Source organism: Lissotriton helveticus, chromosome 3_1 (genome assembly GCF_964261635.1).
Source record: "Lissotriton helveticus chromosome 3_1, aLisHel1.1, whole genome shotgun sequence".
NCBI lineage: Eukaryota > Metazoa > Chordata > Amphibia > Caudata > Salamandridae > Lissotriton > Lissotriton helveticus.
In genome coordinates this window covers 172,869,831-172,896,421 of record NC_136061.1, presented here as the reverse complement: position 1 = coordinate 172,896,421, position 26,591 = coordinate 172,869,831, and the positions used below count along the sequence as shown (strand labels likewise).

Sequence of the window (26,591 nt, the reverse complement as noted above, 5' to 3'; positions counted from 1 at the left end):
TCTACGGCACGTCGTGTGAAGGGAGTCTCTCTGAGCTCTGCTCAGTACTTCTCTAATTTCCTTCAGGAATCTACTTTTGAAGATGTCATCATCCAATAAATCTTTATGACTTCTGTGACTCTTGTGGAAAGCTCAGGCTTTTTAAGGAAGACCACCACAAGAAGTGCATCTACTGCCTGTACCCTGACCACCAGGTGAAGGACTGCAAGATTTGTAGGACCTTCCCTCAGAAGACCCTCAGGGACAGGGAGGGCCGCCTGCTCTTGTGGCTACAAAAGCTAAATGATCAGGATCATCCTGTTTCAGAGGTAGGCAGTATTGCCTCTGGGTCTACCTCAGCCTCTAGAAAGAGGGCTGCAGAGGCGGTACTTTCTTCTCCTGGGGCTAAACTTGCTAGGAAGCAGCAACCTACTAAGGGGTCTGAGAGGCCTTCCACATCTAAGGCTACTCCCCCTACTAAGGAAAAGGTTGGGTCATCCACGCCCCCGAGAAGATCAACCCAAAAGTTACCTCAATCATCTTCTGAGAAGACTTTACCTCAGAAATCGACCCTGCTGTCGCCGGTGCCTCAGTCAACTTCTTCGTCGACCAGGATCCCAGTCAGCGCTACTTTAACGTCTACGGTAACTTTTACCTCTCCTAAGCCTGACGTGATTATGTCAACAGCGTCTTCACCGTCGACGATGGTCTATGTATCCGTCAGACCTATCTCGTCCACGACAGAGTCTTCATCTGCCGTCGTCAGCGCCTCGTCGACGAGCAACCTGAAGAAAACTCCGTCGACATTAGCTTCGCCGACGTCACCGTCGACGGTTGCCTTACCGTCGACGAAGAAAGCATCGTCGACGGGCTCGTCGACGGTTGCCTCGCCGTCGACGGAGAAACCACCGTCGACGAAGCCATCATCGTCGTCGACGTCATCATCGTCGACGAGGACATCAACATCGACGAAGCCACTGCCGTCGACGAAGACACCATCGTCGACGCAGCCAACATCATCGACGAAGCCACCATCGTCGGCGAAGACAACGCTGTCGATGAAGACACCGCCGTTGACGGAGCCATCTTCATCGACGAAAGCAACTTTATCGTCGACGAGCCCTGTGTTGGGGCCTCCGTCAATGCCGCAACTATCCTCATGTACCACCATGCAGGTCTGGTTGCCGTCTACGGTGATTACATCCGCACCAAAGCCGTCTTTGCTGCACAGGCGAGGTTCAAGCTTGGAACCTTTATCTCCTCTACGCTTGTCACCTCAAGTTCCAGACAAGTTACTGGATTCTGATGAAAGCGAAGAGGATTCCGTTATTGAGGAAAGGTTTTGGACAGCAACAGGTCCTTCGGAATTAAATATTAAATATCAGGAGGATGAACAGGAAGATCTGTAGTCACCTGAGCATGTGACGTCGCCTGTGGCTAATGTTTCTTTAGCTCAAGTGCCCATAGCATTGCTTACAAACCTGCAGGGCATGCTGGATGATTATTACAGGCATTTTCCTCCATCAGAGTCAGCAAGCTCTGTACCTCCTACTCCAGTAGTTCAAACGCCTGTTCCGGATTTCAGACCCCCAAAGTCTCCTCCACCTACAACGTCCAATCAACCGGACAAGCAGCATTCTTCTGATGAAGAAGAAAGGGAAGAAGGAGAAGTGGACGATAGCTCCTTGATGTCGGAGTGGGATGATTATCAGGTGCAAACTCCTTCTCCTCCACCACCGGCTAGCGCTGATTCACCTCCAGTGGATGTAGGTGGTTTTCACCTTTTAATGGAGCGGGCTACAAAACGCTTTCATATTGAAATGGAACATACAGAGCAGGAGTGCTTTTTGTATGATTTTAAAGACCAGCCGAGGAAGCAATCAAAGTCTATTCCAATCATAGAATTTATCTGGAAGGAGGGAATTAAAGTTATGTCTACTCCGGCTTCCTTACCTCCAGCCCAGCCAAGAATTGATAAGAAATATAAGGCTCCTGATAAGTCCCCAGCTTGCCTTGTGGGGCACCCGAAGTTGGATTCAGTAATTGTACAGGCTGCACAGAAAAGATCAAGGAACCCTTCTTCTCCAATCGCAGCCCCTCCAGATAGGGATGGCAGGCGTTTGGATGCTATTGGAAAGCGAGTTTCAACTATGGCAGCCACCACAGTCCGAGCCGCCAACTCACTGGCCATCCTGGGCAGATATGACCGGCAAATGTGGTAGGATATCGCGCCATATGTTAATTTGCTGACAGAGCCTTCCGAAGCTCTAAAAGTTCTACAGGAAGGAGAAAGAATATCAGCAGAGATAATTAATTCTGCAGATGACGTAGCCTCAACTGGCTTCAGGCAATTAGCAGGGGCTGCCGTCTTACGCAGGCAAGGTTGGCTTAAGTCCACTTCGTTCCGCCATGAGGTCCAGGCCAAGGTATTGGACATGCCTTACGACGGAGAGCACCTGTTTGGTCCGCAAGTGGAAGAAGCACTTCAGATAATCAAGAAGGACACGGAGACGGCTAGATCCCTGGGCACCCTACAATTTCGTAAGCCGCCCTTTCGAGGCGCGAGAGGACGGGGATCGTTCTCTAACAGGGGAGGATATAGTCAACAGTCCTCCTACAGGCAGGGAAATCAACGCTACCAAGGCCAACGTTATCAGTCCTACGGTCAGCGCAACACCAATTACTCCCAGAACAAGAGAAAACCTGCTTATCGCGGAAAGGAAACGGTAATGAGCCTTGTCACCTGCCACCGCTTCTACCGCAATCTCACAAAAAAATTGGAGGACAAATATCGAAATTCTACTCAAAATGGTTATCGATAACATCGGACAGGTGGGTCCTGGACATTGTGGCCAAGGGCCATGCCCTCGAATTCAAAAAGTTTCCTCCAAACGTTCCCCCAAAGTGCCCACCTCCAGCTCATCTCAAGGAGCTGTTTGCCCAAATCAATTTGATGTTGAAAAAAGGAGCGATCGAAAAAGTTCCTCAGCATCTGAGAGGAATGGGATTCTATACCAGATTCTTTCTAGTAAAGAAAAAGTCAGGAGAATGGCGTCCAATTCTAGATTTCCGTGCTTTAAACAAATTTCTGAAAAGGCTGACATTCCGAATGCTGTCGCTACAGGAAATATTGCATCTTCTATCAGCGGGAGACTACATGGCGACCTTGGATCTCCAAGATGCATATTTCCACATCCTCATCTTACCTCGTCACAGAAAGTTTCTGCGATTCAGAGTGGCTGGCATGGATTATCAGTTATGGGTCCTTCCCTTTGGACTACGCTCAGCACCCAGGGTATTTACAAAAGTCCTGGCGCCGGTAGCAGCACACCTCCGGCTGGAGGGAATACAAATTTTTCCTTACTTAGACGATTGCCTTATCAAGGCCAATTCTTACGCAGTCGCAGACAACCAGTTATCTTGGTGTCTGATTCTCTTTCAGTCTCTGGGTCTGTCCATCAACGTCAGCAAATCACAGTTAGTTCCATCCCAAAGACAAGCCTTCTTGGGAGCGACACTGGACACTCTGCGGCTCCAAGCGTTTGTATCGGACAAAAGACAAAGAAAGATACAAAACATGGCTCGGAATCTACTTTTAAGAAAGTCAATTTCTGTCCGACACTTCAAATCCTTTCTGGGGATGGTATCGTCTTGCATTCCCTTGATACCAAATTGCCGTCTCAGAATGAGACCTCTTCAGGAAGAACTCAGCTTGCAATGGTTGCAGGTCTCAGGCTCATTCGAGGATCTCATCCAGATCACCTCTCGCATGAGAGGTGCCCTTCGCTGGTGGACACAGAGAAAGAATTTGAAACAAGGTTGTGCGTTCCTTCAGGACGCTCCAACCTTTACAATTACCACAGACGCATCCCTCGAAGGATGGGGAGCTCATCTTCAGGGACTAACAATCAGCGGCAAGTGGAGTCCTCAGCAGAAGCAATGGCACATCAATCTGTTAGAACTCAGAGCCATTTTCCTAGCCCTCAAGGCCTTTCACGCAGTCATTCAGGGAGCCACAGTATTGGTTCGCACAGACAATACGACGAGTATGTACTATGTGAACAAGCAAGGGGGCACAAGATCGGCTCCTTTGTCTCAGGAAGCCCAACAGCTGTGGGAATGGGCGATACGACACGGAATAAATCTTCAGGCGATGCATGTATCGGGAACGGCAAATGTTCTTGCGGACACTCTCAGCAGGACAACAGTGTCAAATCACGAGTGGGAACTCCATCAGCAAACTTTGGATCGGATTTTTCAACAGTGGGGTCTTCCAGATCTAGACCTTTTTGCGACCAGGAAGAACAGCAAATGCCAGTTCTTTGCAAGCTGGCATCTACAAAAAGACTCTCAGGGGGATGCGTTTTCGATCAACTGGTCTCAAGAATTTGCTTACGCCTTTCCTCTGATACCAATGGTTCCCAGGGTCCTGCGGTAGATGAAGAAGGAACCGTGTCGACTGATTCTCATTGCCCCCAGGTGGCCTCGTAAATACTGGTTCATCGAGCTCCTTCTCCTATCGGAGTGCGAACCTATTCAGCTCCGGCCAATTCCGGACCTCCTTTCCATCCAGGATGGTCAGATCTTCCATCCAGACCCAGCATCTCTGAAGTTAGCGGCCTGGCGCCTGAGTACTTTGAATTCGCCCATCTGAATATCCCTGCAGATTGCAAGGAAGTACTGGCCAAAGAAAGAGCACCTGCTACTGTTAAAACATACAGACTTAAATGGAAGAGATTCTGTATTTGGTGTCTTTCAGCTGGACTTCATCCTTTTCTAGATACGCCAAAGCAAATCTTACCTTTTTTCTTGCACCTGGCGAAGTCGGGGTTGTCGCATGCAACTCTGAAAGTTATCCTAGCAGCAATTTCAAGGTACAGACAAGATGGGTCCACCTCACTTTATTCTTCAAGAATAATACAACAATTCTTCAAGGGACTTTTAGAATGTTTCCTCCGGTACGACATCCACCACCATCGTGGCATCTCAATGTAGTATTAGCGCAGCTCATGCGCCATCCTTTTGAACCGATACACAGAGTCGATTTGAAATTCCTTACATGGAAGGTGTCACTTTTATTGGCCTTGACTTCCTCTAAAAGAGTCAGCTATATCCAGGCTGTGACAGTTCATCCACCTTTCTTACAGTTCCACATGACTCAGTAATGCTCCGCACAAACCCAAAATTCGTGCCTAAGGTGCCTTCAGACTTTCACCTAAATGCGCCAGTCATCTTAAAGACATTTTTTCCTAACTCACAATCCCCTGCGGAACGGGCATTGCATACACTGAACATTAAGAGGTGTTTAAAGTTCTATTTACAAAGGACAGCCACTTTACGTAAATCTGATCAGCTGTTTATCGCCTATGGAGGAATCGGTAGGGGCCAACCAGTATCTAAACAAACAGTTGCAAGATGGATTTCTGCAGCTATCGTGTTTGTGCCATACACAAGCAGGAAGACCTTTGCAAGCAACTCCAAGAGCGCACTCTACGAGAGCCGTGTCTTCATCAACTGCTCTTTTCGCTGGAGTCCCTCTCCAGCACATCTGCAGAGCGGCAACATTGGCGAGCCGCCATACTTTCATCAAACACTACTGTTTGGATGCAGCCAGCGAGACCGATACTTCAGTGGGTCAAGCAGTTCTGCGTAATCTTTTCAAATAAGGTGAGGCTCTGTTTCCCACCTCTTCTTTTGCTGTCAAACGCTTGTTATGCTTTATTGCTCTTTTATGCATGCTCATGTAACTGCATTTCTGCATGATTATATATTGTATATTATGGGCATCCCTTATATGCAAACTTTACTGCAAATAGCATCTGCCGAACACGTATATATACTGCTCTCTACTCGGATTCAGGCATGTGAATCTATGAAAGACACCCCAATACTGGAGAAGAACAATAGTTACTTACCTGTAATCTATGGTTCTCCAGTATTGGTGTCTTTCATAGATTCACATGCACCCGCCCACCTCCCCTTGGAGTCTCTAGGCTACTATGGTTATCATCACTCCTTTGCGAGAAAATCTGAGAGCCTGAGCCTCTGGGGAGAAGCTTCTGGTGGGTGCTGTTGCCTGATTGGCTGCAGTTTGGACTATACAAAATGGCTAGGATAGTCATGGATGTGGAGGTTATTTCTCCTGCAGCTTGGGCTACTTTACTTCCTGGTTGGTTTTACCAGGTTGTATCTATGTAATTATGGCATATTATTGCTTTTTTATGTACCGTGGGACTCCCACTCCGACGACGGGGAATGATTCAGGCATGTGAATCTATGAAAGACACCAATACTGGAGAACTACAGATTACAGGTAAGTAACTATTGTTCTTCTCTACACTTTGCCTTGGAAAAAAAGAATTAGGTAAGAGAGACACCAGCAGTACAAGGCATTCTGGGTGGGGGTGCCTCCCAGGTTCTTAATTGGATAGGCTCTTTTCGATCTGCATTGAATGAAAGCAAACAGGCTACATTTTTACATTCATGTTCTCTGATCAAAAATCTCATTGTGCTGTGTTGTCTATTAAAAGATGCTGCAATACTGTATTATGAATTCATGTGGCAGGTTTTTATTCTGCTGTACATTTATAAAATATTAGCCATTTTAGGCTTCCATTGAACAGATTTAGGGCCTGATTTAAATATTGGCGGCAAGGACAGAGTATCTTTATCGCCAAGAATGGTGTCCGCCCACCAAATTTAACTGCGGTGGACCCTAGGGTCAATTACAGTAGAGTACTCCGTCTCCGCTGTGATTAATCCCCTCTTGATAGTCCTATGGAGTAAGGGGCTGTTGAAGGCTGACCTGTTATTTCACCCACCTAATTTATATGGGAGGAATTACAGGTCAGTTTTCACTTCTCGTCACCTCCAGGAAAACCCTGACAGTAAGGGGCCCTGAAAACTGCAAAATGCTCCCCTCGCCAAGGATAAGGACTCCCATGGTGAGGGGAGCATTGTATTTTTCATTGTCAAAAAGAAAATCCTGTATCAGGATTTTCTTTCTGAAAATAAAAAAAACAACCTGTTTGGTACAGTGCTCCGTCCCGCTGACGGTGCCCTGCACCAAACAGAAAAAAATGTATTGACAGGAACCACAATGATGGCAGTTCCAGCCAGTGCATTATAAATTACAACCAGCTTTCAAGTCATTTATACATTTGGCTGCCTTAATTCAAAGCAGCCCCTTACACGTTTTCAACAACCGAGACATTTTTTTATGTGTTTCCATGGGACTCAACTATGTAACGGTGTTCTGAGGTCAGTGGGGGGAATTATTCAAGAACCTTGAAAACTCCTGAGGCGGAAGCCGGGAGACCGCCGAATATTTTCCCTAGTTCTCATGCCCTCCCCGTGAACTCAGCCTCGGTCCTCAGTTTTACTGTTCTAGGGTTCTCTAGCGCTGGGATACCTCCGGGTGACTATGCGCTTTATAAAAATAAATAATAATAATAATAATAATAATAATGTATGTCGTCGGTAAACATTCCTACAATGAAGAGCCAGGACTACAGGTATGTAAACTTTTCTTAGGAGCAGTGGCGTGTCTAGACCATTTGCCGCACATGGCAGTCTCTACCTTAAAGGTTAGGTTAAGGACCTCATTTAGAAAAGCCTGAGTTTATTTACATGCTCTTTATGAGGTTTCTCCATGGGGATGGGGAAGATTTAGTTCGCCAGCAATGATATCTTTCATATAGTCCTATGAAACCTACTGTTGTCACTGAAAGGCAGATTATGGAGGATATTTACTTGCTAATGCAAAGAGCTAACATGGTCATTGAAGTCGAAGCTAAGAGAAACTTGTTTAGCTGAATTCCTAACAATGTGAAACAGGTCATGCACTCTGTTTCTATAATTTCAGTTTCAGTACTAATGAATAAAATATCTGGAGACTGAGTTAATCGAGATAAAATATATATTTAGAAAAACTTATGTATTTTTGAAAATACCAATCGGCCAAGTAAGTTATTATTTCTTTGCCTAAATTGAAAGGCAGCTATTCTCCATTTGTTTTTTTAATTGTTTTTGCAACCATGTTCCGAAGACTGTTTATTTATGTTGAATATCTTTGTCAGTGAATGTCTTCTCCACTGTGAGATCATCAATTTGGCATCCTTAGTAGGTCTCTCACTACTAGCTGGATGATGTTAGAAGATAATCATATTAAAGATTTTCAGCTCTTGATAGTATAACAGACAATATTGCTTTTTGGTGTTAGTGTCGGAGCAAGCTCACATAACCTTGTAATACCTGATCTATTCACATTTTCTTCTGCAATTGGAGCTGTTTCAATTGGCAACACACACAAGGTGACGGTGGCACTTTATAGCAGACATACTAAAACCATCTCTAGGAAAAATATTTTCTACTGTGTTTCCTTATTTATACGTACTAGAACTGCTTTCTTCTGTTTCTTCAGAGCCCACCAATGCAATCTTCATATCCGATGGAATTTATGCCCTCAAACTGGTCCTGTAACACTTCAGAAGAAAGCAAGAAGACTGAAGTGAATCTGGAGGCTGTTTTCCAAATTGTGGATGAGCTACACTCTTCCTCCAAGTTGGAGATGCTGAAAGTGAACACTGTGGACAACCAGGAGGAATCTGCACCACAGCCTGAATCAGACCAGCAGATGCAAGTAAACCAAGTTGTCTCTACCGAGGTATCCTGCAACAGAGAGCCTAGCCAGCTGGAGTCCCTCACTCCTGTTGCGTCTGACATAACATCTTTTGTTGTGGGGAGTGAGCAATCAATCACTTGTTCACTACAGCAGTCTCCCAATTTTCTATACACTGCCCACTCGAATCATGGTACACAGAGTACTAAAGATGCCACCTTGACTGTTGGTGTAGGAAATCCAGTATCAGAAGGGTCAGAAGAGGTATCTGTGAAACTGGAGAAGGAGCTGACTCAATCATCAGAGTTAGCTGTAGTGTTGGTAGAGGAACATCTGCCAAGCAATACTTTGCAGGTAAGAACGCAGTTGTCTCTGTTAAGATGATTTTCATTGACTTGCATACACAGGTGAACTAATTTTATATTTACATGTTAAAGAGCAGAGCCAAACTTAAAACCAAAATATTCTCTGGCAAGAGTGCAAATAACCCCCCACGTTGGACCAATCAAAGGAGCATAATTAACCTTTTATTAGCATTTGGGATAATGTTTCCCTCAAGACAAAATTGCACAACTTAGCACCAATTGGTGCAGTTTGCAGCACCATTTTAAGTAAGTGTATTGTATGAGGAACATAGTAGCAAATTAGGAACACTCTTAGGAGACATTTGTGTTATCTAAACAAGGTATTGGGTTAGGAGTAGCCACATACTGGAGAAGCTGTGCCTATCTGATATGCTGTCAACCATATTTAATAATAATTTCTCAGGATCCAGTTTAGTCTACTGTACCATGAATGTTCCTGTGCCAATAAACAGTCAAACACAAAGCCTATACCCAAAAAGAAAATGTAATCTTTATTTCATGCCATTGTTTCATTGAAATTGTGTTTACATAGGGGCCGATTCACAGAACTAACTTACAACAAAATCCTAAACTTACTACTTTTGTTATTCACATTTGATTGTTATTCAGAAGCAGTGCAACAGTTCTAAGATTTAATACAAACCTACAAAACTCATGATCCATATTTATTATACATGAGGTTGCATCAATTTGAATGTAGCACTTGTTTATATCTTATCAAAAGGGGCTTCGGTGGTACAGAAGCTAAATCCTCCAAATACCTCATCTTTTCCAACAATCTTTTTTACCAGGATTGAAAAAGTTTGTTTTGGTACAGTAGAGAAGGTTGATCTAGGTTTCATCCCCTGTTGCTTAAATGTCAAGGATTTTTTTTATCAAAGGTGTAATTTCTTTTCTTGGTTTTCCATAGCTCCGATGTGACTAGATATTAGAGAGAGCCAGGCGTTGCTATGAGTATTTTATGGTCCCATATCACTATTGTACTGAATGCTTTACAACTGCAGGTAGATTGGCCAAGTTCTCGATGCAATACTTCAACAAAGCAGCTCCTGTGAACTCCTAGGAATGTTTTTGGAATTCTACCTTAATTCTTTCAATAAAACCAAATTTCCTTGTAGGAAGGCACTCAATAACAAAGAATTGTTATGGGGATCTTTGCATTATGTATTAGAAGGGCATTTCTTAAACTGATTTTTATCAAAACTACCAAACCAGTTGAGGCTGCTAAATTGTTTACTGAGAGGGGATGAATATGTGGTAAAGTACTTAAATGTCATAAACCCAAAATCCAATTTTACATTGTTCAGGCTCCACTTAAATTCACATTGTTTTCTGAAAGATCTTTGATATTAATTTTTAGAAAATGTAATTGCAAATATTACACTAAACATTAAAACCTCTTTGCAGGCTGATCTGGGTTAAATGAAAAATAACCACTATTATATCTGACAGCCTTTGGTGTGGTCGTCCCCAAAATGTTTTGCCTTCTCCCCTCATGTTTACTGGAATGATTTTGTTGGTTTTAGGGCTCTATGCAATTTACCACTGCTAATTAGTGCTAAAGTGCTCACACACGGTAAAATGATCTTACCCCCAATTAGTACATTTAATGTACTTATAATTCCCTAGCAAAATGGTAATATATGTACCCAGGACCTGTAAATTAAATTGGTACTTGTGGGCCTGCAGCATGTATTGTGCCACCCATTTAAGTAGCCCTTTAAAACATGTCTCAAGTCTGCCATTGCAGCCTGTGTGCAGTTTTAAAACGGGAATTCAACCAAGCAAAATTAATCTTTTGCCAGACTTCAACCTCCCTTTTTAATACATATTAGTCACCCTAAGGTAGGCCCTAAACAGCACAAAGGCAGGGTGAGTTTTATTAAAAGCTAGGATATATGTTTTTAAGTGTTATGTCTTGGTAGTGAAAAACTCCTAAATAATGTTTTATCTACTTTGAGACCGACCTCTCCCATAAGATAACATTGGGTTACATTATAACATTATACATGTGCTACATTGTGATTGGGGACCGATAGAAATGTCATGTTTTGTCTCGAAATAATTGCAATCTAAAATCCTCCTTTATGGTAAAATTGGATTTTAAGTCACTATTCTGAAAATGCCACTTTTAGAAAGTTGTCGTTTTCTTGTCCTAACCGTTTGGTGCCTGCAGCCTATGTACTGACTCACATGACTGTGAACAGTTAGCATTTGGCCTCTGTGTATTCCTCCCAGACAGTGAGACAAAGGAATCCTAGGAGTTTGCAGGATGGGAGGGGTGGAGCTGTTCCCTTCCCCACATATATTTCAAAGAGGCTGTCTCCAGAACACTCACAAAGAACTTGCCACCAGTCTTTTGTAACCCTAGACCTCTTTGCAGCCTGGCAGGGGAAGGGGGACATTTCTAAAACCAGATGTAGAAAGGCCTAGAAGTTTCTCCTACTTCAAAAGCTGGCACCACATATAAATATAGGACCCTCAGACCGACTTTTCTGTTCACTCCTAAACCTGCAGAGGGCACTCAGAAGGATTGTCTTTTATTTCAGAGGTCTGCCCTGATGCTTGAGGCCTGTGTGTGTCCTCAGAGGACTGCCTTGCTACTTGAGGCCTGCCTTGCTGCTTAAACCCAGTACTACCAGAGTGAATCCAAGGGCTAGCTGTTCTGAGCTACAGGGATACAACAAGTTCCAAAACTTTGAACTCACACCTGGACCCAGCCCTCCAAGTGGCGCGTCACCTTTCCTAGTGTGTGAATATCGCAATTTTAGGAACAATGGAAATAATTATGGACCTAGACAATGTTGATCATAAGCATATACATGCAACCTCTCTTCAGTGGTATCAAAAATATTTGTTATTGTTATTGTTTTTATAAATAAGTTAAACTAGATACACAAATAAGGAAAACATCATATAGTCCTCTATATGTATGTTCACACTGGGTTCAAAAAGTCAAATTACAGAAATAAGATTCTTGTTTTGACCAAATATCAGATACAGTATACACAGTGTCAATAAGTGATATATGAAGAACTGTTTAACATGATACAGTTAATATCAAGATCATACAGCCAAATAATCATATCAATGTATACAGAGGATAATCATTTCTGGCATCGCTCTTGGAAATCTGTCTCCTACGCGCGTTTCGGCAGTGTGCCTTCATTAGGAAGCCATGTACAAAATAACTGAAACCTAGAAAGAGGTTGCATGTACAAACAAAACATGAATCAATGTTTAGAAAGAAGACGGTCCAACTACATTATTAATTACCAAAAGATTTGAGGTGATAAAACTCAGTCCAAGAAGACTCAAAAAGTTAAAAGTACTAATTGCAAACCAATCATAACTATCAAAAACACATATCAAATAGTTAAGCTTGACATTGTGCCATATGTGCTGAATATCCATCACCAAGACATAGAAAGAAACCAACAATACCAGAGACACCTAAGAGTAAAAAGTTAGATGGAGGAACGATATCCCGAGAAATAAATGGGAGTACAGAAATGGAATCTGGGAAGTATTTTTGACATTAAAGGTCAATAGAAAAAATAAATAAATAGAAAGTGTTGTTAATCCGATAACTCCATGCGATAAAGGAGTTCTCAAGTAGGGTATTCATTATGTACCTCGTGGAATCCCATAGTGTTTATAGCTGAGGGTAGTATGGAGCCTCAGACTTGATAGATGATTCTGTAAGGGAACAACAAGGTAGGGACATAGTTGGTACATGGGAGAGCTGTACTAGCACTGGAGATGTGAAGGTAAAGAAATGATATTCAAGCAGAGTACATTACCTATCATAAATAGAGGTCCAACACTATAATAAAGCCTAAATGATGTGGGATCCTCTAGTCCAGGTAGGGTGACCAGAAGATGGATGATGCTACTCTCACGTCGAAGATGGCCGTGATCCACTGTAATGTGAGGCAATAAATCTAAGCGATGTGATATATGTACAAGTACATACTAGGCTGGAGAAGATTTAATGTGACTTTATGGACCTTATTATTATTACTATTCAAAAGTTTAAAAAGGATTATACCTTAGTGTATGCATAATAAATTGATGGTATAGCTGAGAGGTTAATATATTCTCAAAGTGACCGCAGATAATGTAAAGATACTTAACACATTATGGCAGTAAGACAGTAGATAAATAGTATATTCCCAGCGTGCAGCGTGAAAACAATCTCATAGATAAAGTACGAGGCACATTTTATCTACGAGTCCTATTGATATAGACTTGCATCTGGGAGATTCATGCAGATGGTATCCACTAGGTATAATAAGAAGCGTACAACTGGCGTGCTGTATGCTCAAATTAGAATCAAAAAGACTCTAGGGATCCCTATTAGAAAAAGTATATGGCTCCTGTTGGTTCACTGCAATATTATGATAAGAAACCTAATAGAAGTGCAGTTGGAAAAGGAGCAAGAAACAATGCGATCAAGGATTCAAGGTATTGCTGCAGACAGAATATGACTGGTTGTTAGCATGATTCCAAGATGTGTCTAACATTGGTACAAGGAGAAAAAAAGGGGGGACTCACGCAGCCTGGTTCTTACCTTCGGTATCCGTGTAATTGGAAAAGCAGGCGGAAGGCAGATCACACTCAAATAGCAACCAGGGTTTATGGCCGCCATAAGTGTGGCAGGGTATGCTCAGACGTGAGTCCCTTGCTCACTTTGCCACTTGATTCAAGCAAGCCGGGCTGAAGACGGCTGGAATGCCAGAAACCGGTCCTCGGAAGCTTGTTTCCGGTCCAGGGAAGGCATGGCTTGGCAGTTCGGGCTGGACTGTTCCCATGAGGCACAGGGTCAGACTGATTTGCATATAGCCATGTCTGAACTGGGGTGGCAGAGTGGGCTAAAGAACGGTGATGGATTAAACCCAGATCTTTTGACTGGGTGTGAGTGTTTGATTGTTTCTGATGCTCCGTCCATCACCACCCCCTTTTGTACCGCTTTTGGCCGCCATAAGTGTGGCAGGGTATGCTCAGACGTGAGTCACTTGCTCACTTTGCCACTGGATTCAAGCAAGCCGGGCTAAAGACGGCTGGAATGTCAGAAACCGGTCCTCGGAAGCTTGTTTCCGGTCCAGGGAAGGCATGGCTTGGCAGTTCGGGCTGGACTGTTCCCATGAGGCACAGGGTCAGACTGATTTGCATATAGCCATGTCTGAACTGGGGTGGCAGAGTGGGCTAAAGAACGGTGATGGATTAAACCCAGATCTTTTGACTGGGTGTGAGTGTTTGATTGTTTCTGATGCTCCGTCCATCACCACCCCCTTTTGTACCGCTTTTGGCCGCCATAAGTGTGGCAGGGTATGCTCAGACGTGAGTCACTTGCTCACTTTGCCACTGGATTCAAGCAAGCCGGGCTAAAGACGGCTGGAATGTCAGAAACCGGTCCTCGGAAGCTTGTTTCCGGTCCAGGGAAGGCATGGCTTGGCAGTTCGTGCTGGACTGTTCCCATGAGGCACAGGGTCAGACTGATTTGCATATAGCCATGTCTGAACTGGGGTGGCAGAGTGGGCTAAAGAACGGTGATGGATTAAACCCAGATCTTTTGACTGAGTGTGAGTGTTTGATTGTTTCTGATGCTCCGTCCATCACCACCCCCTTTTGTACCGCTTTTGGCTGCCATAAGTGTGGCAAGGTATGCTCAGACGTGAGTCCCTTGCTCACTTTGCCACTGGATTCATGCAAGCCGGGCTGAAGACGGCTGGAATGCCAGAAACAGGTCCTCGGAAGCTTGTTTCCGGTCCAGGGAAGGCATGGCTTGGCAGTTCGGGCTGGACTGTTCCCATGAGGCACAGGGTCAGACTGATTTGCATATGGCCATGTCTGAACTGGGGTGGCAGAGTCGGCTAAAGAACGGTGATGGATTAAACCCAGATCTTTTGACTGGGTGTGAGTGTTTGATTGTTTCTGATGCTCCGTCCATCACCACCCCCTATTGTACCACTTTTGGCCGCCATAAGTGTGGCAGGGTATGCTCAGACGTGAGTCCCTTGCTCACTTTGCCACTGGATTCAAGCAAGCCGGGCTGAAGACGGCTGTAATGCCAGAAACCGGTCCTCGGAAGCTAGTTTCCGGTCCAGGGAAGGCATGGCTAGGCAGTTCGGGCTGGACTGTTCCCATGAGCCCATGAGGCACAGGGTCAGACTGATTTGCATATAGCCATGTCTGAACTGGGGTGGCAGAGTGGGCTAAAGAACGGTGATGGATTAAACCCAGATCTTTTGACTGGGTGTGAGTGTTTGATTGTTTCTGATGCTCCCTCCATCACCACCCCCTTTTGTACCGCTTTTGGCCGCCATAAGTGTGGCAGGGTATGCTCAGACGTGAGTCCCTTGCTCACTTTGCCACTGGATTCAAGCAAGCCGGGCTGAAGACGGCTGGAATGCCAGAAACCGGTCTTCGGAAGCTTGTTTCCGGTCCAGGGAAGGCATGGCTTGGCAGTTCGGGCTGGACTGTTCCCATGAGGCACAGGGTCAGACTGATTTGCATATAGCCATGTCTGAACTGGGGTGGCAGAGTGGGCTAAAGAACGGTGATGGATTAAACCCAGATCTTTTGACTGGGTGTGAGTGTTTGATTGTTTCTGATGCTCCGTCCATCACCACCCCCTTTTGTACCGCTTTTGACCGCCATAAGTGTGGCAGGGTATGCTCAGACGTGAGTCCCTTGCTCACTTTGCCACTGGATTCAAGCAAGCCGGGCTGAAGACGGCTGGAATGCCAGAAACCGGTCCTCGGAAGCTTGTTTCCGGTCCTGGGAAGGCATGGCTTGGCAGTTCGGGCTGGACTGTTCCCATGAGGCACAGGGTCAGACTGATTTGCATATAGCCATGTCTGAACTGGGGTGGCAGAGTGGGCTAAAGAACGGTGATGGATTACACCCAGATCTTTTGACTGGGTGTGAGTGTTCGATTGTTTCTGATGCTCCGTCCATCACCACCCCCTTTTGTACCGCTTTTGGCTGCCATAAGTGTGGCAGGGTATGCTCTGACGTAAGTCCCTTGCTCACTTTGCCACTGGATTCAAGCAAGCCGGGTTGAAGACGGCTGGAATGCCAGAAACCGGTCCTCGGAAGCTTGTTTCCGGTCCAGGGAAGGCATGGCTTGGCAGTTCGGGCTGGACTGTTCCCATGAGGCACAGGGTCAGACTGATTTGCATATAGCCATGTCTGAACTCGGGTGGCAGAGTGGGCTAAAGAACGGTGATGGATTAAACCCAGATCTTTTGACTGGGTGTGAGTGTTTGATTGTTTCTGATGCTCCGTCCATCACCACCCCCTTTTGTGCCGCTTTTGGCCACCATAAGTGTGGCAGGGTATGCTCAGACGTGAGTCCCTTGCTCACTTTGCCACTGGATTCAAGCAAGCCGGGCTGAAGACGGCTGGAATGCCAGAAACCGGTCCTCAGAAGCTTGTTTCCGGTCCAGGGAAGGCATGGCTTCGCAGTTCGGGCTGGACTGTTCCCATGAGGCACAGGGTCAGACTGATTTTCATATAGCCATGTCTGAACTGGGGTGGCAGAGTGGGCTAAAGAACGGTGATGGATTAAACCCAGATCTTTTGACTGGGTGTGAGTGTTTGATTGTTTCTTATGCTCCGTCCATCACAACCCCCTTTTGTACCGTTTCAGGATGTTGCTACAAATAAAAAGTTGCTCGGCGTTAGCAAACTACCATAGTCTGACGGGAGGTCTAACAATGGTGCATTAGGGAAGAGAACTGAAACGGGCTTGTTGTTACCCTCGGTACCAATAATTAGAGAGGCAGGAGGGGTGCAGATGACGCGGGGGAGCCCAACATGGTGGCCACCAAAGTTACTGGTTTCCCGGCCTCTCGCTCATGCTCCTGTGCATTTGGATGGTTCCGTGGTCAGCGTCTGCAGTCAAACTGAAGCGACGTGAATTAAACGCTGATAGGTAATACCTATTTAAATCGTACCAGTGTGTTATATGCGCGCCAAACTGGGACGGCGCTGATGTAGTCCGTCAAAAGGTAAACAATAGAAAGAGGACAGCGCGATGTGCACTCAGTTAAAAAAGTTATCATCGCCATCTTGGAATCGACCGAAAGAAGTTACCGTATATTATAAGATACTGATGGAGCACGTGTAACAGAGCAAGCTATAGGAAATACAGCACGCAAATTGCTGTATGAAACTTGCATACCTGGAAAAGATAAATACAATTTGAAAACCATGCGATGCAGGTTAGAGAGCAAGGGGCTCCATGTGTGGGGTTGTAGTCAGTATCTCTTCACAGGGAAATCGGCCAGCACCTGATAAAACTATACAACAGGTTCAGAGGTGCCAATAGCAATGCACTATATGGACAAGAGTCAATAAAGTCGGTACTACAAGACATAGATGTAAGGAGATACATATCAACCAGGATTATGTTTAAGAACCTGGTCCCAAGGAATTTCATTGTTCATCCCATTCAAGTACGTATTCAATAAGAATATCCAATATACTTCTCAGCATTTTCGTACATTGGTAGTGAGGGTACTGGTATTTGTGTGGATTTTCTCTAGTATTAGCCAGCGTATCTCATCTGGAGTGTGTTGTTGGTCCACATAGTGTTGCACTAGTGGAGCCTGCAGTTTGTGGGTACGAATGGCTGATCTATGTTCCATTAGCCTGGTGGACATGGTGCGTGCTGTTTCGCCCACATAGCCTTTGTTACATAGGCACATAATCAGATAAATGATATTTGAGGTTTTGCAGTTTGTCAAGGTTTTCAATGATTAATGTTTTTGAACGAGAAATCTTTTGTCTCAATAGCAAATTGGCATGCCACACAGGGCATGCATTTGAAGTTGCCCGTAGGGAATGGGTGGCCTTGGATGGAGGATTGAGCAATATGGTTCGGTTTAGTAGGCATACAGGATTGAACAATAATATATTTTACATTTTTGCTTTTAGGCAATGCATTTACTTTAGGTTTAGTGGCGTTGAGAATGTGCCAGTTAGAATAGATTATATGGCGGATTTCCTCATTCATGGTTGAGTGTCTGGTCAAGAATGCCAACCTAGAAATAGGATTTTTAGCTTGAAGTGGGAGGAGGTGCTGCCTATCATAAAATCTTGCCCGTCACGTCTCAATCTTCTAGGATATCCACGAGCTAGAAATTTTGCTTTCATGTCTGCGGCTCGGATATCAAAATCCTGGACATTGGTACAATTCCTGTGAAACCGCGGGAACTGTCCAAAGGGGATACTTGACTTTTGCATCTGCAGATGAAAACTGTCAAAGTGCAAAAGAGTATTGCGGGCTGTAGGTTTGACGTACCGGTCAACCTCCAAAAGATTGTCTTTGTTCTGTATCGTGATGTCTAGGAATTCTACCTTGGTGTTACTACAATTGGCTGTGAATTTGATGTTGGTGTCACAGAGATTGAGCCAGGATACAAACTCAGTGATATTTTCAGGGTCAGCTGTCCAGATAAAAAAGACATCATCTATGTATCTGGACCACAGATACACAGACTCACTGAATGGGGCAATCTCATTGTAAATGTAAAAATGTTCATATAGAGCCATATAGATGTTGGCTACTGTCGGTGCACAGGAAGACTCCATGCTTACTCCCTTTGTTTGTTTGAAGAGGGAACCATTGAATTAAAACGTATTCTCAGTAAGAACAATACATAGGCATTCAATGATGAACAATCTGGGGCAGTCAATGTTGAAGATGTCCATAAACCAGGTGACCGCTTCAATAGCTTCAGTCTGTGGTATGTTGGAATATAGAGCCTCTATATCCATAGTTACCAAAGTTTGAATAGAAGCGTTAAAAGGAAGATTTTCCACCTTAGTGATATTGTGTCGTGTATCAGAGATGTATGATGGAATTTTGAAAATGAAGGGTCGCAGGATGGTATCTATGTATTATCCAGTATTATGGGTGTCTTTCATAGATTCACATGCCTGAATCATTCCCCGTCGTCGAGATGGGAGCCCCGGTAATAGAAAAGTAATGTCCTATAGACATACATAGAGAAAAATAGGCCTAAGGGCCTTGCCTTGGTAGCCTATCTATGTCCTTTTGTAAAAAGGACCAAATTTCCAAAGGTAGCCAATCAGCTACCACCTCCCTCTAGAACCTTCCTGCCAGGAGCCTCAGTCTCTCAGATTTTCTACCGCACGTTGTGCTAGGGAGTCCCCACCTGAGCTCTCCTCAGGTTTCTTCAAATTCTCTACTTTTCTTCAAAAAACTTGGATTATATCTCAACTATGGCTGAACAACAGAAAAAAGGACTCTTCAGAGCTTGTTCTTCTTGTGGCAAGAAGAGACTGCACGTCGACGACAAGCATGAGACTTGCCTCTACTGCCTCTACCCTGACCACACAGTTAAGGACTGCAGGGTATGTAGAACATTCTCTTCCAAAACACTTAAGGATAGAGAAGGCAGACTGCTCCTCTGGTTGAACAGACTCAAAACCAGAGATGATGAGGTGCTCTCCTCGGAGGGCAGTGAAATGGCTTCAGTTTCCTCAAAACTGTCCTTAAAAAGGCCAAGGGAGGCTTCCCCTGGCCATCCAGACGTCCCTCACAAAAAGACTACTTCAAAGTCTTCTGAGGCAAGATCTGACACGTCTGTGAAGGATGCTGCAACCTTCAGAAAGCCATCGCAGTCCTCGTCGTCTACTTCCATGACATTCTCTTCAAGAAAAACGAACTATGTTTCCACATCGACGACGACAGTCTCGACGACGGTGGCATCGTCAGCCTTGACTTCAACGACGACAACCACCCACTCGTCGACGACGGGTAAGCCAATATCGTCGATTGTACTTATTAAAAAACAGCAATCGTTTGTCAAATCTCCGTCGTCATCACCGTCGACGTCGACAAAACAGAAAACACCGACATCGTCGACGAGAATTCAGTCGACGTCCACCGCATCGTCGACGAAGACACCGACGACGGTAGGAGCACCGCCGACGACAAATGCACCGTCGACGGCTACTACGCCGACGACGACAAAACTGCCGTCGACGACCACATCGACGACGGCGAAAGTACCGTCGACGACCGCATCGACGACGGCGAAGGCACCGTCGACGATCGCGTCGACGAAGACATCGTCGACAGCCGCACCGTCGACGACCGCCACGTCGACGACAGCTTCATCGGCGAAGGGACACTCGACGCTTGAAAAACGATCGACGTCGATACCGTCGACGACCTCGTCGACGACGACATCATCGACGCCATGGAAAAAAGCGGAGTTAATTCCTTCAAAAAAGGTCACCAAACTCCCTATTACGCCCGAATTGACATCACCCAGTAGGGTTCAATCACTGCTTCCTTCTCACATACTACAAGCTGACGAATCAGATGATGACCAATTCGAACAAGCTACTAGCCCGTCAGATCTCAATGTCAAATGCCAGAGTACTGACGATGACGGAGATGATGTTATTTTTACGGAAGAAACTGTTCGGGCTCAGGTACATACTCAAGTCACTCCAATGATCGTATTGCCGGCTGAGATAGTTAATGATCTTCAATTCCTGATCACAGACTATAAAAAGCGATTCCCAGAATCGTCGGCGACACCTTCACATGACAATTCTCAAGAATCTTCCAAACAGCAAAGATCACCAAGGGCAAGACCAGCACCTTTGGTTATTCCTCAAGACAATGAACAGGTTCACAACATACAATCCTCTGATGATGACGACGAACCTCCTGAGGAAGGTGAGGTTAGAGATGACCTCTCTCAAAACAGAGATGATGAGGATTACGTTGCTCATTCTCCGGCCACACCGGAACCCAGCACATCAGACTCTCCACCAGTGGATATCGGTGGATTCCACAATTTAATAGAGAGAGCGGCCACTAGATTTCACATGGCAATGGAAACAAAAGTAACGGATTGTTTCTTGTATGACTTCAAAGACCCCATAAGGAAGGAGGCACGGTCCATTCCCATAATAGAACATATCTGGGAACAGGGGCTACAACTCATGCAAACTCCTGCATCTGTTTCAATAGTGGTCCCTAGACTGGACAAAAAATACAGAGCTCCGTCAACGGCAGCCACTTGTTTTAATTCACATCCAAAACCAGATTCGGTCGTCACTCAAGCCGCCCAGAAGAACTCCAGAAACCCATCCTCGCCACTGTCAGCACCACCAGACAAGGAGGGCAGGAAATTGGATGGCATAGGCAAACGCTTCTCCACAACGTCAGCCATGACGGTCAAAGTGGCCAACGCCATTGCTCTGCTGGGCAGATACAATAGGCAACTATGGGAAGATATTGCTCCATATCTCACGCACGTGCCTGACGACTTGAAAAATGAGGTCCAGGCACTCCTTCATGAAGGTCAAATGTCAGCATCAGAAATCATAGATTCAGCTGTCGATGTCGCCATGACAGGCTTCAGACAGCTTGCAGGCGCCGCAGTTTTGCGCAGACAAGGATGGCTCAAAGCGACGTCCTTCAGGCAAGAGGTACAAACCAAAGTTGTAGATATGCCCTATGACGGACAACAACTATTTGGAGCTAAAATAGATGAAGCCTTGCAGACGATTAAGAAAGACACCGATACTGCAAGGGCCCTCGGGACTTTACAATTCAGAAACCAGTCCTTTCGAGGGCACAGAGGAAGAGGACAATCCACATACAGAGGATCCTATCAAGGCAAATCCACATACTCATATAATCAAAATCGCTCACAATACCCGCAGCGACAGCAACAACAAAGTCGTCAGACCCCCTACGGGAGACAGAACTTCAGGGGCAAATCGCAAAAGAAAACGGCTGGCGGAAGACAATGACCATTTCCCGCAGCCAGTCCCCCCACCATCCTGTCCGCTCAAAATTGGTGGCAAGCTGACACATTTCCTCCAAAATTGGAAAATGATTACGACGGATCGGTGGGTACTACAATTGATTCAACACGGTCACACCTTGGAATTCAACTCCATACCACCGTTAACCCCTCCTCACAAACATCATCACAAACACCTTCGTATGTTACTGAAGGAAATCTCTTCCATGATAAAAAAGGGAGCAATAGAGCGAGTCCCATCAGCTCAAAAGGGAAAGGGATTTTATTCCCGCTTCTTTTTAATCCAACAGAAAAAGAAGAAATGGAGGCCCATTCTAGATCTCAGGGCGCTCAATGCCTTCCTGAAAAGCCAATCGTTTCGAATGGTGACTATCCAGGAAATCCTAGGCTCCCTGGAGGAAGGAGACTTTATGACATCTTTGGACCTGCAAGATGCATATTACCATGTCCCAATACACAGACGACACAAAAAATTCCTACGATTCGAAGTAGCAGGTCTCCACTACCAATTTTGTGTCCTCCCATTTGGCCTCAAATCAGCGCCTCGCATTTTTACAAAGTGCCTGGCTCCTGTGGCAGCTTACCTGAGACAACAGAATCACCAGGTCTTCCCCTACCTGGATGACTGGCTGGTGAAAGCACCGTCTCTCACCGACGCGCAGCTGTCTTCCAACGCCTGTCTCGATATTTTCCGGAACCTAGGTTTGACTCTCAACTTCGAAAAATCTACTTTACAACCCACCAGGATAATCACATTTTTGGGGGCCACTATAAACACCATTTCCTCCAAAGCTTTCCCGTCTCTGGAAAGAAAAAACAAACTGATGACTCTAGCTACCGCAATATCTTCAAAACCAACCATCAAAGTAAGGATTTTCAAATCTCTTCTAGGGATGATGTCTTCCTGCATTCTACTCATCCCTCACTGTCGGCTCAGAATGCGCCCCCTTCAGGAGGCCCTGACCAAACAGTGGACCCAATGTACAGATTCCTTCGAGGATCACATTGTCGTCACTCGACAAATATCCGAGACGCTGGGTTGGTGGACGAAGCTCAAGAACCTATCCAAAGGTCTCACGTTCTTGTTACCAGAAACTCCACACGTCATAACGACGGACGCATCTCTCGAAGGATGGGGTGCAGTCCTTCAAGACTTACAAATCAGCGGCAGATGGTCGGAGCAAGAGAAGGCTCTGCATATCAACCTCCTAGAACTACGTGCAGTCCTTCACTCCCTGCAGGCATTCCTCCCTCGCATCAAAAATTCAGCAGTGCTAGTGAGGACGGACAACACGACCACAATGCACTACTTAAACAAGCAGGGAGGGACACGCTCGCTGACGCTGTCTCGCGAATCACAAAAAATGTGGAACTGGCTACTGCTCAACAACATCACATTAACATCAGAGTATGTCCCAGGAAAAGACAACGTCATAGCAGACGCTCTCAGCAGACAGAGGTCAATGTCCCACGAATGGGAACTGAACCAACAAGTTCTAGACAACATCTTCTCGGCATGGGGAAAACCACAAATAGACCTCTTCGCCACCAAGGAGAACAAAAAATGCCACAGCTTCGCAAGTTGGCATCCCCAACAGGGGTCATTAGGAAATGCATTTTCCATCGCATGGCGCAACGTGTTTGCGTACGCATTTCCGCCATTTCCCCTGATGAGCAGAGTCATCCGGAAGATGAAAATGGAACATTGCACATTGATTCTCATTGCCCCATACTGGCCGAGACAACATTGGTTCGCGGACCTCCGTCGCCTCTCAGTCCGTCCATCAATCCAACTGCCTCAACATCCCTCTCTACTCTCGATGTCCAAAGGCCAGATACTCCACCCGAATCTGAAATCTCTCAGATTATCGGCTTGGCTCCTGAGTACCGAGAATTCTGTCACCTAAGCATCCCGCAGGAGTGCAAGGAAGTCCTAGCTAAAGCAAGAGCAGTTAGCACGAACAAAACTTATTCCTTGAAATGGAAACGATTTTGTATTTGGTGTAAAGACAACAATATACACCCTTTCAGGATCACTCCAGAGCAGATACTGCCTTATCTCCTGCATCTAGCCCAAACAGGTCTTGCGCATGCTTCCATCAGGGTACACCTGGCAGCAATCTCACGCTTTACAAGGTCTTCAAAAGGCCCTTCACTATGGTCCAACAGACTGATAAAACAGTTTCTTAAAGGGCTTTACAGATCTTTCCCTAGACCAAGACGAATACCACCAACGTGGCATCTGAATATTGTACTCAATCAATTAATGAAACATCCATTTGAACCTATCCATAGGGCTGAAATCAAATACATTTCCTGGAAAACTGCACTTCTTTTAGCTTTAACATCAGCCAGAAGAGTCAGTGAGTTGCAAGCTCTTTCGATACAGGATCCTTTCTTGCAATTTCGAGAGGACAGAGTCATATTGAGAACCAACCCCCGTTTCATTCCTAAAGTCCCCTCGGACTTCCATCTCAATGAACCACTTGTGCTTTGCTCATTCTTCCCGAACCCAGGCACAGTGGCGGAAAGATCTCTTCACTCTTTGGACATTAAGAGATGTCTAAAATTTTACCTGGACAAAACGAAAGCTTTCAGAAAGACCAAACAACTTTTCGTTGCCTTCAGCAGGCCGAGAAAAGGCATGCCACTCTCCAAACAATCCATTTCCAGATGGATATCGGCAACAATTGCATTTTGTCATGACCAAGCCGGACGTCCATTACATTCCTCAGTCCGAGCACATTCCACGAGAGCTGTGTCCACATCGGCAGCACTATTCGCTGGTGTACCGATTCTGGACATCTGCAGAGCGGCCACCTGGAAATCGCCGCACACCTTTACCAGACACTACTGCCTGGACACGGAACTGATGCAGGATGCAGCTGTGGGCCAAGCTGTACTTCGCCATCTCTTCCAGTAAGATGAGCCTTCCTACTTCCCACCGTCCTGCAATGGTATGCACATTTATTTACTTTACTCTTTATATTACTGATGGTATCTAGTCACATGATATGTATTATCTCAGACTGTTATATTCCATCGCATATGTGCATAATGTATTGCTTGCTATTCTGATTCAGGCATGTGAATCTATGAAAGACACCCATAATACTGGATAAGAAATGCGTTACTTACCTGTAACAGCAGTTATCCAGTATTGGTGTCTTTCATAGATTCACATGCAACCCTCCCACCTCCCCAGGAAGGACTCATCTCTCACTACAGAGCATATGTTACGTCTACCTAGCTTGGTGCGTACGAAAATCTGAGAGACTGAGGCTCCTGGCAGGAAGGTTCTAGAGGGAGGTGGTAGCTGATTGGCTACCTTTGGAAATTTGGTCCTTTTTACAAAAGGACATAGATAGGCTACTAAGGCAAGGCCCTTAGGCCTATTTTTCTCTATGTATGTCTATAGGACATTACTTTTCTATTACCGGGGCTCCCATCTCGACGACGGGGAATGATTCAGGCATGTGAATCTATGAAAGACACCAATACTGGATAACTGCTGTTACAGGTAAGTAACGCATTTCTTTTGATAAGGGCTCTGTGACTGAACCAATAGTAGTGACAATGGGTCTGTATGGGGGGTCTTGGGTGTGTTTGTGTATTTTAGGTACCCATAGATGGCTGCCATCTTAGGCTGTTTGCTGTTTAGGTATTGCCATTCTGTTTCACAGATCAGATTCTGGTCAAGTGCTTCTGTGGGGATTCGAAGCACAGATTTTTGCACACTTTTGGTAGGGTCTCTTTGGATTGGGATGTAGTTACATCGGTCATGCAACATCTCTTCCATTTTAGAGACATATTGGTCTCTGTCTAATATAACTATGCCTCCACCCTTGTCACAGCACTTGATTGTCAAGTTTTTATTAGCGGCAAGGGATTTAAGTGCTAGATGTTTGTCCCGAGATATGTTATATCTAGGCGGAGGGATGTGTTTAGTTTCTATATTTAGTTTATTGAACATCACGTGTTCAAAGTTAGATATTTCCGTCCCACTTGTTCCAAGGTGGGGAGAAAAGTAGAGGCAGGTTTTAAACCTGACCGGTTGTCATTATTTTCAAGGTGATTGTCCTGTCCTGAAAAAAAGCTTTGAAGTCTGATTTTACGAAACAAGATCCTTTAGATCTTTAAGAATTTCAAACCTATTGATGTTACTATGCGGCACAAAGTAAATACCTTTGGTGGGAAGGTTTTCAGTGGTTTGGTCTAAAGTATGGCTGCTGAGATTGAAAATAGGAATTTCCTTCAGTAGCGCCAATACAGTGCATTCCCCGTTACCAGGTATTGGTCCTGGTTTTGATATAAATTCTGTCCCTGCTGATAATCCTGATGTGGAGGGTATTGCTGGTTCGGTTGCTGTTGATAATTGCCCCTGAACCTGGGTTGGTATCTGGTCCACCAGCAGGTTTGTTGATTCCCTCGCCTGGCTAAAAAAGGGGGGCGGCTTAGTGTAGGAGTCCCTGTGATGCTTCTCCCTGGGCCTAAGTCCTGGTAGTGACCGTTACTTTCACACTCCGAGACCGAAGTATCGGAAAAAGTTGCTATTTTTCTGGGTGGTCTATTAAATGAAGGTTGGTCTTGTTTGTCTCCATTCGATTCTGGTTGGTAGAAATTGTCTGCCAGATAAGGCTAAACCTTTTCCTGGCTGAAGTATATAATATCTTTTTTAGCTTATTCGTTTTTCTTTTAAGTACGTATTCATTATAGGAATTAATTTCTTTGTCGACTTCTTCTAGCTTTTTTATAGCTTCTTCTACCACTTGTGAATTTTTAATTTGGGCTTCTAGTTCT

The 26,591-nt window shown here is 45.0% G+C and overlaps 1 protein-coding gene across 1 annotated transcript in view; it reads left to right on the top strand.

Annotated features, from left to right (window-relative positions):
- The window catches only part of HSF5 (heat shock transcription factor 5), a 780,982-nt gene that overhangs the window by 486,252 nt on the left and 268,139 nt on the right, over positions 1 to 26,591 (top strand). Inside the window, exon 5 of the mRNA XM_078679489.1 lies at positions 8,402 to 8,953. Within this exon, the coding sequence (XP_078535615.1) occupies positions 8,402 to 8,953 (552 nt within the window). The remainder of the gene's footprint in view (positions 1 to 8,401; positions 8,954 to 26,591) is intronic.